At 34.8% G+C, this 16594-nt stretch overlaps 1 protein-coding gene across 5 annotated transcripts in view; it reads right to left on the bottom strand.

Moving 5' to 3' along the window:
• Window positions 1-16594, bottom strand: part of CNTLN (centlein) — a 199485-nt gene that overhangs the window by 96143 nt on the left and 86748 nt on the right. For 2 of the 5 annotated variants that reach the window (XM_075021816.1, XM_075021817.1), the window contains 3 exons: window positions 12890-13063; window positions 6614-6739; window positions 1639-1760 (listed from right to left, as the gene is read on the bottom strand). In XM_075021816.1, the coding sequence (XP_074877917.1) occupies window positions 1639-1760; window positions 6614-6739; window positions 12890-13063 (422 nt within the window). The remainder of the gene's footprint in view (window positions 1-1638; window positions 1761-6613; window positions 6740-12889; window positions 13064-16594) is intronic. The other 3 variants (XM_075021819.1, XM_075021820.1, XM_075021818.1) reach the window with 2 other exon arrangements.

Below are 16594 nucleotides of genomic sequence, written 5' to 3'. Positions count from 1 at the left end.
TGGTTACATTTATTTTAAACAGTAACAGAATTTGCTTTTGTCTCTCTTTCCCTTTCTTTTTCTTCCTTTTTTTGAACTATTGGAACTGGAACACTCAGTGCTTCACTGTGCATCAAGTTTGATTTCACTGTCTTTATCTAGGATGAATTTTTCTATCTTTTGAGCCTTGGCCTCTTGGTGGACCTTGAATGCCTATTTAGCTTAAGACACAGAATTAAATAATTTCATTGCATAAAGTAACTATCATTCAGTAGGTTTCAGTAATTTCCAGCTTGCACTGAATTTAAAACAGTGAGCTAGAAGATAAAATCATCCATGTTTTTCACAAAGAAACAAAACCTTTTCATTCTTATTTAAACAAATCTATTTGTTATTTATGCTTTGATACTTCAAAAAATCTTCCTGTGCTACCAGTGCCTGTAGCAGATTTGGACCCTATCATTATTTTCATCCACACTTTTTTTTTCTTTTTAAAAGACAAACTATTCTTAAGTAAATACCATAGTATTACAAAGCAATGCAAATCTACTTAGACAGGCCAAAGCATTACTTATATATGAGGGACAGTTTATCATTCACAATAGGACACTTTATGTTACCCTAGACTCTCTGAACAGCTACCAGTTTTGCAGCAATTTCTGTGACTCTCTTTTCAGTTAGAGAGAATTACAAAGTTTGTGTCAAGATTAGTCAATATTACTCTAATTACAAAATGAATTATTTTTAGTAAAACACATATGTTTTTACTAAACTGTAGGTGCATGCTGAAGTCCTACTAAAGCCGCTAGGATGTAAGGACCTGCTCAAATTACTTTCTTGAAACAGGGCCTGAAAAACTGTACCTCAGCCATGTCTAATAACTGCAATGATAAGAAATGTCTTCATACCTCCAAATGTGTCTGTTTACCAAAAATCCTCTCTGCTAAGGACTTAAAAAAAAGAATCTCTGCATGAAATTTTCACTGTTCTGTATAGAATTTAAGGGAGGATGATACAGAGAATATTTACTATTTAAATTTTGATGTGGTAGACTCTTCTTTCCATTAATAACGGTATGTTACTGCAATATTTTTGTAGAATGATCAGAAATAATTGATTTTGTAGTCATTTAACAGACGAAAACACCCTGCTTTTCATGCACATACTCTTTTTTTCCCTATTAAGAAGGGGATTTTAGGATTAGCTTCAGTTAATGTTTGGATCACTAAATGTTAGAGAAGCTGTTATTTCTATATTTTTAATGAATAGAATTATTTTTTAAAACTATTTGAAACATAAGGAGCAATTGTTCTATTACAGAAAATTAAAAACATACACAGTCAACAAATTAATCGACTGGGGAATTAAACAAGCATAAATAAGCAGCCCTAGCAGATCTTTGTCCAGTACTCAGGCTTACAGTGAGATCCTAAATAAAATAAGTCAAGGTGTCAGCTCAATACATTTTACTCTTGGTTTCAACTGTAATTTCTCTCATATAGGGGTATGCCATATATTCTGCTTTAATAAAGGATAAAGTCTTGATCAACACATAGTAGCTTCTTCCTTCAAATCAAATTCTCTTTTGAATACCTATATAATACTTCTGCTCAGATTTCTTGTGTAAGGGAAATTATTTTAATGAGCTATGTAACTTACCTGCTATCACCCTCTTCCCACTGCTTTAATTGCTCTTTTAGTGCTCTGTAGTTGGTCTGTAACATCTGCAGCCTCTCTTCGCGTTGTTCATGGGCTGCTCTTAGCTCATCAGTTTCTTGAGTCTGTATAGCACCAGAAAAACAAAATTAGAGTTGGGCAATATGCAAGAGATCACATGAATTATATGAAACAAAAGTTGTGTTTAACTACCAAAAGCCTCAGAAATCTAAAGAGAAAGATCAGGAATCATAATCCCCCAGGTCAATTTTTTCTTCTTCCTAGTTTGGCAAATTTTGCTCATTTGGCAAAATTTACTTAAATATTTTTTTCATGTTGCTGAGAAGTTTTAAAAAATTTACTATCAAAATGTCAGTTTTCCTCTTGTGAATGCACTGGCCTAATACATCAAAAAATACATAGACTGAAAAAGGACTGTTGGCAGTGTCTTTTCCTCCAAAATACTTTTTTCTTTTCCCATGGAAAAATAATCTGTGTATTTTTGAGGGAAACACTGGCCACACTGAAGTCCACATCAAAAAAACCCTAAATTTAGATGGCTTCAAGATTTCCTCATATATTAATTTATTTCTGTAAATATATATAAACCTGCAACACCCAGACTTTGTCCTTTAGTTATGTAACAAACCAGATATAAAAACAAATTTTGCAATAGCTTTTATACAATCAAAACCATATGGAAAAAATGTACTCTCTTTTTACAGAATGAAAATTAAGATATACCCCAATTTAAATTACAGAATAACGAAAGAGATTTTCCTAAGTGACAATACTGTGCTCTGAAAAAAATGAACATTTAGAAGAGGACATTCCACAGTATAAAGCAAGTCAAATTCTGGCATACAGCAGTAAAGAATTCACCAGACTTTATGCTGTAGTAAAATTTACACTCAGTGCTTCATTTCTAGTTCAATGGGAGCTCTGCTTGTAGAGCAACTACAGAACATGTTCTTTAATCTCTAGGTAAATCACAATAATTTATTTGCATGTATTTACTTCTTATATGCAAGGAGGGCTTTTCAGCATTAGTCAATAAATAAGATCCATCAATAGTCAGAGCTGCAAGCAACAAAAATTAAATCCCCCTACAAAAACATGGCAAAGGTTTCTACAGTAGTGCTAACTACAAAGTACCTAGACTAAGCTTGGCTTCTAAAATATAGCCCAGCTTTAACAAAGCATAAACAAAGCTGAAAAATACCAGCTAAAATTTCAGATGCTACTGTATATAAAATTCCAGAAGTTTCCTGGAAGTGACTCAAGTAACACAAAAAGCAGATTTAGGTATAGAAGCAGGTACCAAAGTGACCTTACCATTAAATATTTTCCCAAAGTGGTGGTAGATTTTTTGTTCTGAAACAACCTCTAAACCAGAAAAATTTATAAATTGCTTAAAAAGTACTTTTGACTGGTTTTAAGTGGCTCGTATAAATACTACAATGATATTAAAAACAATTGCACAAATAGCAGGATAAATTTATGACGAAGGACATAGAGACTATTACCAAGGTCTGCTTGACACTACAACAGGAAATTTTTACAAGAATCCACTTACAGAGGCTGTGTTTTCAGGAGAAGTTAATAAAATCATTGTTCTGAAATTGTTTGATATTGCTAGTGAAATCTGATCAAGCCCGGCAAGGTACTGGAAAATAATGTCTTCCACATAAATCCTCAGAACTTTATTAGTGTCATGCCCCTTCAGAGATGCAATCAAGTGTAGAATTTGGCCTTTTCTATTTATGAATCTAGGTTTTTCATTATTGCTTACCTGTTCCATTATCCATTCCATTACAGTTATTCCCTTCCCCTATCAGTTGCTCGTCCCTTCCAGAAATAGAAATTAGACAATTAACTGTCCTAATCATTCTCTTTTATTGAATTCTTAAGCACTTCAGAATTTTAAATTTACACTGTACTTTCCACAATGTTAACTCTATCTCTCTCTGATTGAATTACATTGTATTTTTTAATAATTAAACTGTCTTGTATACAGTTTTCTATACACTGACGAAAATGGGACAAAACAGCCATCTCTAGCAGTGCTGGATCTCCAGGTTATTCTCCAGCTCTCCATTGTCATTCTATAGTACTTCCCAGGACATAATGAAAGACAAAAAGACAAAGTCCAATCTGCAAGAAGAAGAACCCAACTGCCTGTGAAAAAAAGTCATTTTGTTAGTTGCAGACAGCTCAGATAAGCCAGAAGATTCTAATCACTACTTCAAAATTTTGTTGAAATTGACCTGTAATAACTTCTGTTACAGTAAAAACTGAACTAAAAGGAAATTTAAAAACCATACGGATTCAATTCTTTGACTACTCTTCTTAGGCTGACAAGAAGTGAGGAACCTGACCATTACAAGAAGTTTTTTCCTCAAGTAGTTATGTGGAAAAGCCACAATATTAATATATTTTTGGCATCTAACACCTACATGGAACAGGACTATATATGAAATCTAAACTAAATATAACAGTGTGCCCTCCCTCACATAAACAAGTTATTAAGGTGGCCCTAAAGACTGATATACATATTCTAGTTCTAATTCTCTCCAAAATTTTAGAATTTTAAACAAAAAGGATGAGAAAATTTAAAGGGAAGATCTCCCATCGCTTTTGAAAATGTTCCAGTTAAAGCCAGGAATATCTCCTCTAGGCTACGGCAAAGATCACAGTTCTAGAAACTTAATATGGGAGAAGAGAACATATTCTTGGTTCACAACAATATTTAACTCTCAGCACCCAAACTCCTACCCACTTCTTAAAGACCACCAGTAGATTGATGTACATATGCTTTGGACCATTCTAAGTAACAGCTTGACAATTTGTTATTCAGAATCCATGAAATACTCTTATTTACTCTGACACTCTCTTCCCTAAACAAGGGTGCAATCAGGTATTACTGTAAAGTAATAAGTAAATCTATTGCTTTTTATTATGTCCTGGAGTGCAGAAATGAAGCCAATTCTGTACCAAAACTAAGGACATGCTGACCTTACATGATTACCGTATTTTTATTAGCAATAAAGACAGTAAGAGCCAATTCCTTGGCCAGAAATGAGTCAGCTGAGGAGAACCGGAAAAATCCTATGAATGGGACCTTGCCCTTTTCTGTTCCTTTGTAATACCGACAGCCATCAAATATTTCTGTTCCTGAAAACCCTGTAAATAAAGCTGTTCAGCTTTTTTTTTTTTATTGTTACAAATTTTTCAGAAGGACTGATGGATAAAGTCACAATTTCATCTTCAGGATATGCATCATCAGTATGTTTATTGACAGAGCAAGCTTTTTTTTCTGAGCAAGTATATTTCAAGTAATCATAGAGTCAACACTTTGCTTGAGGATGTAATAATGCAAGCACCAGTTTCAAAAATGTTAATCTCATGCATTATTCTTTGTTGGAAGTAATGCCTGAGAGAAGGTTAATATCAAGAAATCATACAATACCAATAGAATTATTCTGATGTTAATGTTAAGACAGCCGAGTGCACTGTCATGCTGGCAACAGCCTCATTGAATTCTGAACGTAGTGCCAGAACAGTATTTAATACCTGGGCCTCTACAGCTTCTTTTCAATCAGTTAAAACATTCTGCAAATGAAGCCAAGTAGGTTTCCTAGAGAAAATGCAAGGAGTTCATATATTCAGTTTCAAAGGGAGATAGAAGACTTAGCCCTTAAAGGCCTCATGGATTAACAGCTGTGATAAATTGAGATGCCATACTTGCAACATAATAAAGCTGCACAGATTCCTAAATTATGCTTTAAGATGAAAGGGAAGAAATGACAAAGGCAGTACGGCAAACGATAAAAATTATGTTACGAGGTCATCAGACTTGTATCTGCTTAGAAAATCTAAGTACTTCTCTTCACTTGTCTTTCCAGAACAAAACACTAAGAAATGTGGAACTCTATTATTTAAGACAGCAACCATACACACTGATGTGTGAGCTTTGCTGCCAAGGGCGGAACAGCGGTAGTCCAAAGTGCCAGAATAATCTGTAGCATGAGTGAGCATCTGGCAGGCCAACTAAGAGGAGGCCTACCAAAGGCCAGTTCTCAGGTAGAGCTGGTAGGATGAGCTGCCTCAGATTCTCAACAGAGAGAAAAACAAAACAAACTCAATCTTCTGACTCCCGGGAACAAGGAGCAAGACGGCCTGTACGACTGAATTTGAAGTGTAAATCATCTTTCCTGGTTATATACTCTATGTGTGTTAAAACACTACAGTAAACTCTCTCAAGTACACAGGGAGAGGGGAGAGTGGATGAATTGTAAATGTTTAAGAAAACAGGGTTTGGTTTTTGCATTCCGAGTTGCAATTTGAAACAAATAGGTCATTCAAAAGGTACTATTTCTGAAGTAAAAAAACTAGATGAACAAAAATTTATAAAATGGAGACAAAATGGGAAATTGTAATACATGCTCAATTAAGCTTTTCTACCAAGGGTTGGGAAGAGGAGGGAAGGGTGGTGTTGTTGGGGTTTTTTACAGCATTTGTTAGAACAACAACTTCTGACCCATAACTTCCAAGAGTATAAGAGGTAAATCTGTTCCAACTAACTGACTTCAGCATTTAAAAACCTGGCTTCACTATACAAAAAAATTTTAAAAAATTCTTTATACTTTCTGCTTCACTTTATTTCTTTATGCGTACATTAATTTCTCAGAATATATATTCTCAGATAAATGTTGAAAATGTATTTAACAAGTACGTATTCTTGATGACAGCTCAAATTAGGCTTCCACAGGACTGCAGGACTACCAACACAAGATTTCTAGCAGTAAAGGAAAAAGGCAAACTAATGGAGAGTGCTCTCTTATGCTAACACACTTACAGTCCATAATGATATGTGCATTTTGCATTTTTAAAATGTCTGTTTATTTTGGTATATCTTTATCTATGCAAGCTTATAGCTAGAGAGTTGGTTTTGTTTTGGGTTTTTTTTAATGTTCACCTTTAGTTGTAGTGTCTTCTCCAAGTTTTCAATCTTTCTTTCAGCTATTTTAAGCTTCCTTAGCTCCTCTGACTCTCTAAAAGAGCTCTTTGGGGACAGAGACCTTGAACGTTTCACAGGTGGTTCCTGGAGAATAAAACAAGGACATGGTTGAACTAGTTGGAACACCGGATTATGAAAGACATGCAGAATTAAAGAAGAAGTAATTTTGAATACTAATAATGAATTATAAAAAAAAAAAATCTGCATGGAATACCAGAGAAATAACAAGCAGAATTACCACAGCGCTACCACTAAAGGTTTCTCTGTGACTCGTTAATGAGAATATTCATTTACATTTACATTGTTTCTTTCAGAATAATGATGTCCCATTAGGGAAGACTAAAGGGTTATAGACTCAGAAATGCAAGAAACCTCATTACAAAGGAGGGGATAGAGGCTGGTCTAATTGCTCTATAAGGGTCCAAGGTTACACTTGATAGGACAACCAGAAACAAGAGGGAAAGGATTTTTTCCCTTTGAAATAGTTTAACACACTGTGAAGTTGAAGGAACAATATGCTTGAGGAATATAAATACAACAGACAGTAGATCTTATACCATAATGACCATATGGTCATTAACTATAATGTGACTAACTAGAGACAAGAATATGTGTTTATATTATGTACAGCTTCATATAGCAATCTGGAGAAAGAATATGCAAAAGTAACACTGAAACTGGGCAGCTTTCTTGTTCATTCTGTGTCATATGTCCTTATGGCAAAGAAAGAAAGACCTCATCAAATTAGACTTTCTGATTTTCTGAATAACTTTGGTAAGGACAGAGAAATACTAACACACACTTAATACCAATAAGGTAAAATGCTATTATGTAAATACATAAAGTCAAACAAAAACTTAAGATTATTTGTGATTGTTGTCATTGCATGCTGCCATTTCCACTGTAAAATAACTGATTTACAACAAAAGAAATTTATGATAAGGTCTTCTTGAATACTATATATTTCAACACTTTTACACTGTATGTCACACTTTACTTTTAAATCGTATGAGTTTCCAAAAAGGAGGGAAAAAATAATAATAATCATGAAATATCAGAAAATAACAATATCACATATTTAAGAATTTAAATATTGCCAAGGTTTTTTTGTACTTTCGTGTACGGTTTCTTTTGATTCTGAAATGCGCCTGAATGAGATGGAGAAAACCCCCAAACCCAAACAAAAAGAAAACCCAAACCCTAACATCTGGAACGAATTTTAGTACATTTAAAATACGAATGTCAAATGGACATATTTTGTATATTCCTGTCAGTTCCCTCATATAACAGATAAAACTACAAGAAAGTTTTAATGAACATTTAAAACAATATTTCCAAATTTATGTGTTTATATTGTCAGTATAGCATTGTACTGACTAAGAGTAGATCTCTCTGAAATAGTAAAATTACTGATTTATGTTTTTTTCTAATAATTCTGGTAGAGAGATCCAAAAGTTTACTTCAGTTAATAGATGCTGATATTAATCAGCAAAGATGTTAACACTGCACAAAACCAAACTGATCCCTTTCATGTGTCTGAAGCAGAACATTTGAAGACCAACATATTAAAAAACATACTCATCTTCAAAACCCCAGATTTCTTGAATAAAACCAAGATTCAAATAAAATTCCTATATTCCACATTTCCTAATTATTGCATACCCATACTGATTTTTCCTAAAAATCAAGAATGCAATATTTTTCAAGAAATGTTTCCTAGTTAAACTTTATGTTTGTATACAGAATACTTGGAAAATACAGAATTTCTCTAAAATCAGGAATAAAAGCTCAAAGTACTGCATTTGTTGCCAAAGAGAAGGACAACAAAGGAAAAGAAGTGGACCAACCAGCACCAGACTGCTAAGACCAATTAGGTAGAGAGAGTCTAAGGAGGAATGGAGAAAAGAGAAGAAAAAGCAGAACAATGTAAAAATTCAGTCTTGCTGCTTTAATCAAATGTGATCAGATACAATTAATACACAACAGTTTTTCTTTTTATATACATATACACACACACACACACACACACACACAGAGAGAGACTTTATATATAGCTACCTGGGATTGCGCTGTGAATCTTTTTCACAGGGCCAAGGCATGGAAAAAAATGAGAAAGAGAATTCTAGCTATTCGTGGACATGGAAACAATTCCCTGTGAGAACATGTGGGATTGGTGATGGGTATTAAGAAACATTCTATTGTTTGAATACATTTTTACCTGTTTAGTGAGCAGACTAGAGGTCTGTGGGTAGAAGAAACTGGATCTGGGCTTTACAGCTACACTTCAGTAGTTTGAAGGCAATCTTTGCTAAGAAGGCAGTTTGATTTTCCTACCAAGACAGAAGAGACTGTGTAGTAAAATACACTGTAATTTGATTGCCTGGGGCCGTTGCAAAACTCAATTTGGAAGATGGCATCTGTAATACCCTTCTCACAACTGCAAACTTTGCTGCTGCTGCCAGGTTTAAGCATCTAATTTTTAATTCAGTCCTCATATTCTACAGTAAATTTAGACATACCTGTATTACATTCATATACAAATTGTAATGTTTTAAACATCTCCTAAATGTTTAGGTGTAAAGTCCGGTTTTATAAGCAAAGAACATTAATCCAGGTCATTAAAGGATAAGAAAAGATTTTTCATCAAATGATCCTAAAACATGTTTATCAAAGACTAAGCCAAATAGCAGAAAACCAGAAATAAACAGGCTTTGTAATATTGATAGATATGAAACTTTGTGACAGAAGATTTTATGCGAAAAATAGCTGGTAAGTGGATGCGACACACATTAACTGTTACTAGAGGTACAGTAAGCAGAAAAAGAAAAGATGCCTCTTTCTAAACAACATACTGATACCCATCTGCACAGTGAAAGACACCATGGGACAAAGATGGAAATAGTCATGTTCTTGAATTCAACAGGTTTGTGTTGGATGAAGTCCCCAAAAAAAAAAAAAAAAGCCACAAGGGAAGCTGGAACTCTTACTGAAATCTTTCAGAGAGCTCCTCCACACACACAGCTCAGATCAATGTCTTCCAGGATACAGCACTGAAGACAGTGGGCAGAAATCTTGATTTTTTTTATCAGTTGAAGAAACAGAAACATTGTTGAAGCTGAACCAGAGGCTGACAAGATACAAGTGGGGTTTTTTGGAAAGGAAAAATGGCAAATTCTTGATTCACTATGTTTCAACAGGAACTGCAAGTTAACTCATGCCTTTTAATATCTTGACATTATAGACTTCGAAGAATGCTATAGAATGTATATCAATAAAAGGCAATTATAATTCCCATGCATCATACAATGGGAAAGCTTAGCTATAAAAAAACCAAGGTCTGTGTTACTGAACCAGCCAGCAGACATATGGATGGCAGTTTAATTAGGTAACACAAATCATGCATAGCTCACAAAGTTACAAAGTTTAAGCTCCAAAAAGAGAACTAGGAAGATCGAGCAACTGACTCTTAAGTCTTCATACAAAATGGCACTCAGCTGTACCACCTTCCACAGAGACTAGACTATAAGGGTTACCCTTGCCTCTAAGTACACAGTTAACAATATCAAGAAAAATGACACCACACATCCACATTTAACAAAGCTTTTAACCACCATATCATCTGCCTCACTGAGTAAGTTGTTTCTATTACTCTGTATGACTGTAGGCAAAGGATTTGAATTTTTGCAATTCACAAAAAACACCACTAGCCTATAGATGTATATATGTCATTGCATTCTGCAGAACCAAACATAGGTAGAAGCATACAGTCATATGGCCACACACCCCAATTTATCACACTAGTGGCAAGTTTCTGGTTTGTGCCAGGCCCTTCTTTTTAACATCTTTCCAATTATTTCTTCTTTCAAAATCTTTGGCTTTTCAGAGCAGAAAGTAATCAAAGCAATGTCATTCTGATCAGAAGTGATTCCATGCTTATTTGTTCTTTGTATTCTGCGAATACATATAAGGGGGGATGAAGGGTTAACACGACAGAGTCTTTGTGAAGCCAAAAGGATCACCATTGTAAAACAAGAACTATATATCCAACATATTCTTCCTGTCAAATCACACGCTAATAACTTCTGTCATGAATACTTCTGTCATAGAAGACTGAAAAACAAGGTAATGGGAAGATATTTCATTGCAAGGGAAAATCAGTAGAGACAGCAGTACTACCTTTTCTATTTTATATATATATTTTGTGATCCTAAAGCCAGAATGTTTCTACATTTTTCCTTACTGTCTTGCCTAAATACAAAGGACTTGTAGCCTGTCAATTTAGTTCCGAAAAGTTTCAGAGACCGCGTGCACATGTGAAGAAGTGCACATTATCAAACAACCCTGAGTATTGAAAGAGCATGACTAGGATCTACATCTCAAAACACAAAAAGATTCTCTACAATAGGATTTTAAAGTTTGTATTTAGTATTTCTCAAGGGAGAGTAATTGCTTTATTCCCGACACAGTGATCAGTTCATGGCAAACACAGTACTCTCATTTACATTATTCTGAGGAAACAAGAAGTGACGTTGTGGTGCGTTAACCTTGGCAAAGGGTCAAATACCTACCTGACTGCTTGCTCACTCTCTTTCCTCACCAGGACAGGGCGAGAAAATAGGATGAAAAAGCTCGTGGGTTGAGACAAAGAAATGGAGATTGCTTACCATTCACTGTCATGGGAGGATTCGACTTGGGGAATATTAATTTAAGTTACTGCCACTTAAAATAGATTTGGGTAGTAAGAAATAAACAGAATATTAAACCAACACCACCTTCCCCACCCTACTTCCCAGGCTCAACTTCTCTCCTTCACTCCTGAGTCCTCTACCTCCTGCTGAGCAGTGGGGAGCAGGGATTACAGTCAGTCCATAACAGCTCCTCTTGGCCACTCTTTCTTCCTCACACTTTTCCCCAGCTCCAGCACGGGGCCCTTCCACAGGCTGGAGTTCTTCAGGATAAACCTGCTCCAGAGTGGGTCCTCCATGGGTCACAGTTCCTGTCAGAAGAACCTGTTCCAGCATGGACTCCTCTCTGCACACTGTGGTTTCCATGAGTGAATATGTCTGCTCTGGTGTGGGCTCTTCCACAAGCTGTAGTGTGGGCATCCACTCCATAGTGGTCCTCTCAGTGGGCTGCAGGGAAATACCTGCTCCGGCACTTGGAGCACTTTCTCCCTCTTCTCCTTCTCTGACCTTGGTGTTTGCAAGGATGTTTCTCACCTTCTATTCTTCACTCTACACTGCCTGTGCAGCATTTTGTCCTTTCTTGAACACATTTTCACAGAGGCACCACCACATGCTCCTAAACAAATGTTCTAAAATATGCCTTTTCCTGAAATTAGCATACAGTGCAGGGTATTGAGAAAGAACAAGCCATACAGTTTTCAATGGAAATGTTATGAGATACCAAATGTGGGAAAACCAGGACATTCCTAAGGAAGCAAAACATGATGGTTGACCCTTGTAGACTATACCACACAGAAGCATGTTATTATTTGCTTCCTTGCTACAGAAATCTCTTCCAAGTTTCCCATATTCTATACAATCACAATAAAAAGAAAAAAAATTAGATGAGGAAAAGGCTGAACACAGTGAAAAACATTGTAACTTTGGTTAATTTAATGAATCAATTTAAGCTATAAAATTATTTACAGATCTATTTCATTCGCTATAGTTTATAGATGTTACTGTTACCTGGTGCCTAAATTTAACAGCAAGTCATCCTGAAAAAGGCAGTCTAGCACTATACAGAGTAATAAAAAGTTGAAAGTACAAACTTCAGAAGGACATTGTTGTCATTCTTCATAGAAAAAATATTACATCATACTTCAAAAATTAAGAATTTGAAAAAAAAAATCTTTTTCATTTATAAATTCATTGTAATAAACATTTCTATTTCTCTCATTTTCCTTCCAGGGAAATACAGTTGTTCTGATAAACACCACAAAATACTTGATAAATGTTTATTTTAATGAACCTACAAAGAATTTATCCTTCAAATATTTCATTTAATTAAGAATCCCTTATTCATTATTTAATAAGGTAAAACCTTCTACTCCCAACAGCTATTTTAACAAGTCTTTGGCAGATAACACAAGAACCATTCAAACAAGCTTCCAGAATTATAAGCAGCATCAACAGATATTAAAATTATTATCTGGACCCTTGAGCAAAAATGCTTGGCTTTAGCAGCCTGACTTAGACACAAATACACAAGACAATAAAACTATCCTACCTCATGCTTTCTTCCTGTCCTTATATTGCTGCTTTCCAGGGTATCTGTAGCATACAAATTATGCTCTGCTATGTTAAGACTTGCTTTTTTCAATTTTTCCTGTAAAAGCTCGATTTCAGATTTTTGCATTGTAATAAGACACTCTAACTCACTTAAAGATGGCTGTTGAAATACCTAGAAAATGATAGTACAGGTATATTATGTTAGTAACAAAAAATCAGAAGCATAACAAATCATTTACATAAAACTGCCTAGAGAAACACAACATTACCAATATTATAGGAAAGTGTTAGAGCTGTAAATAATTCTGCTTTTGTAAATGACTTGTGAATCCATCATCAAAACCAGACCCCAAAGTGTTAACTAACATTTTCACACCACCACCTATTTTCCAAACCCAAATTTACAGTCTTAACAATGCTTGTTTTATACAGATGTTTCTTCTGCAGCAACTTATTCTACTATGGTATTTTGTATCTAACATGCTGTCAAAATTTCTTGACAAAATATTTTACCTCTTAGACTTGCTTCTGGTGAAATTTCAAGTTGGCAAGTATCACTGGCCTATCAAACATGGCAAAAAAACCCACCTTAACTGTATATTCTGTCAATAAACATATTCTTAGTTAAAAACTGCCTCAAAAAAATACCTCTTTAATGTAAATCTACAGCTTGTATCTACTATGTCCATAAACTCAAGACAGCACGAATGTTGTGGTCAAACTGAAGACTTAGAGAAAAAATAGACGGTTATTCTAGATCACAGTACTACTCAAGGCAGATATGTAATTTCATGAAGCCATTGAATTCCAGGACCCTTCCGAGCTATCAATCCGTTCACAATACAACACTGCCGCATGCTGCTCACCTTGGCCCTGTTACAAAACCTGTTCAGACCAAACGACTTTTTGTTGGTACCAGCTATCTTTAAGTCACATTCCCAACGTCCAACAGCAGACTCATGTGTCTACATATGACCAAGAGCAGTCAAGTTACCATGGCCTGATAAATTACTCTTTGTCAGTTGAGTTTTCATTAACTGCCTGTGATCATACCACACTGCGTTACAACCACAAGGCAAAACATCATTACCTTAGCATAAGCAACTGCAATATGCCTGTTATGGCAGTCTATGGCAATCACAAAGTGAAATGCTTCAGCTCAAACATCCTCCGCAGTGCTTTAAGGCTGGGGACAGACATTCATCTTGCAACAACTGTGCCAGATGAAGATAATATAATTCCCAGATGGTCAACGCATCTAGACAGCTGGAGGTTAGCACCTCAACACTATGGCTGAAAGAAGGGATGGCACAAACTCCCTCCCTAATCGACTGCATAAATAAAAGGACAGGTTAGTTTAAAAAGTCAATATAAGTGGCTTGAGCTGACACAGCTGACCTTGTATTCCACTGATTAGGGCAAAGTCATGAAAGCCCTATTGCCAGCAGTGCTGTGACAGCAATGACAAGCATCTAGGAAACAGTAAAGTCTTCAATCAACAAAGCTTGATCCAGAAGACAACTTTCTCAAGACTAACTAAAAGTTTTATTTTACACATACTTTCCCTACTTAGCAAAGTTCTGACAACCTGACTTCATTGCAACTGTTTGAGCATACTCTTAACACAAATACTCATTCAATAGAGATGAAAGAACCTGGTACAATTATCACTTGTTCCTACTATTTCACTTACTGATATGCCCCAAGTTAAACAAATCAGGTACACTGGCAAAAATCAGAAAAGGCAGTGTAAAAAAAGGTTAAGCAACCCCAAACTTCTCTAAATTCATGCCAATCAAGAAATGGGATGGTCCACAGTTGATTAATATCAAGCAAGCAGACACCCTAGTAAGGTTAGTATTTGACAGAAACAGATTAATGGGCCTTACCATTTTATTTCTTTATATGAAGAACATGAAGATTTTCATTAAAGTGTACTATAAACTCACACTTCCTACAAAAAAATCCCAGGTTAGAAATACCAAGCATTTATTTCAAAAAAAGCATAATTCTTCATACAGCAAACAAGCACAGGAATGTTGTCAGAGAGTAAACTTGCCCATGCTTTTGCTGACTGTTCCTTAAATAATTTCTGTTGCTCATTTTGCATAATTTAGGTCACGTGTAGTTACAAACAGATGTCATTTCCACCTATGATCAGCAAAAGGCCAGTTTATAACTAAAAGAAAACTCTACACAGAGGGAAAAAAAGGAAAATAAAAAAAATGAGGAGTAGACAAGCCATGCATTGAAAAGAACATTTAAAAGAAAACTGGGCTTTTTGTTCATTTCACCAAAATCTTAGCACTATTTTATTATAAAAAGGAAAAAAAAAAATCCAACAAGACCTAGAAGACAGAAAAGACAGAAATAGTGCCAATATATAAAGGAAATGTAGTTATACTTAAGTTATATAATTAATACTTTTTTACTTGAACTTTATTTTTTTTTATTAAGAGAAATACAACTACCAACTTGTTCCGTATTATTCATTGCTCAGCTACATGTAAAAGACTTCTATGTGTAACATAAGTTGTACAATTACATTAGTAACTAAAAAGAATCACCAGCTTCAATCTGTTATAATCATTTTAATTTATATTACTGTTACTTTAAGAAGTCTACAACTGTTAAATGTTGCTGACTTTTAAACCATGAGAATTACATAAATTTAGCTAATGATTAACTTCTTACTGTATCACTACTTTTTAATTTCTTCTTTCAAAAATGAAATGCAGAGTGTTTTGAAATGTAAACCATTTAAGAGTCAGGGAATATATCAAATCCTTGCTCCTCTATGTCAATGAAATTCTGCTACTGACTTTTATACGACTTTTATATGAACAGTGTTCTTTGTTTGTTGTTTTCTTTTCTCCCTACTCTCTTCTTCTCCCCAAAGAGACCACTAGAAATTACCATGCAATGATACTTACTTCAAATTAAAGTACTGTAAGGGCACAGTTTCTAAAAAAACTCTTACAACAGTCTTTGTGCATACGCATACACACACATAGTTTTTTTGAAAACTAAACACAACAAAATCAGTCTTACATCTTAACTTATACCTCCAAAATTCCTAAAACCATTCAGCAGATCACTGTTACTAATACAGACCTTGCTATATAATTTGCGTCTAAGATATCGTCAAAACCTGCTCAATTTTTAAATCATGCATATGAAGTTTCTTCAGTTTCAGGAATTCTAAGAATGTAGATGTAACCTGAAGAGATCCATTTAAAAATTAAGATTTTCCTTATCAATGGAATCCAGTTGAAGAAGAGCTGGGTATCATGTTCTGTTAAATCTAACATATCCTTCACTATTTGATAAATATTCTTCTACATTTCCTAGCCTAGAAGACTTTGTTTACCTAAATATCAGGAGAATTTGTAAACATGAATTTTTAGGACGTGAAAAGAGATCTTCTAAAGACAGAAAGCTGGATGAAATTTCTCTCTCTGGTCTTTTGTTTCAGATTCATGTCTATTTAACTTTATATTACTACACTTCTATGTTCCAGTTATCCTTGGTTAAGAGCAAAGAAATCACCAAAACCAAATTATTTAGTGAAAAGATTTGGCTATTATGAGAACCTCAATACATTCTGTATAAAATATGACTCTATGAATGACCCAGAGTTCCAAGATTTATGAACGAAGAAAGAAGTGCAGTTTCATCAGGTCCTTGGAAAGAAATGTGACCT

Source organism: Buteo buteo, chromosome Z, assembly GCF_964188355.1.
Source record: "Buteo buteo chromosome Z, bButBut1.hap1.1, whole genome shotgun sequence".
NCBI classification, from domain to species: Eukaryota; Metazoa; Chordata; class Aves; order Accipitriformes; family Accipitridae; genus Buteo; species Buteo buteo.
This window is presented reverse-complemented; position numbering and strand designations above follow the sequence as displayed.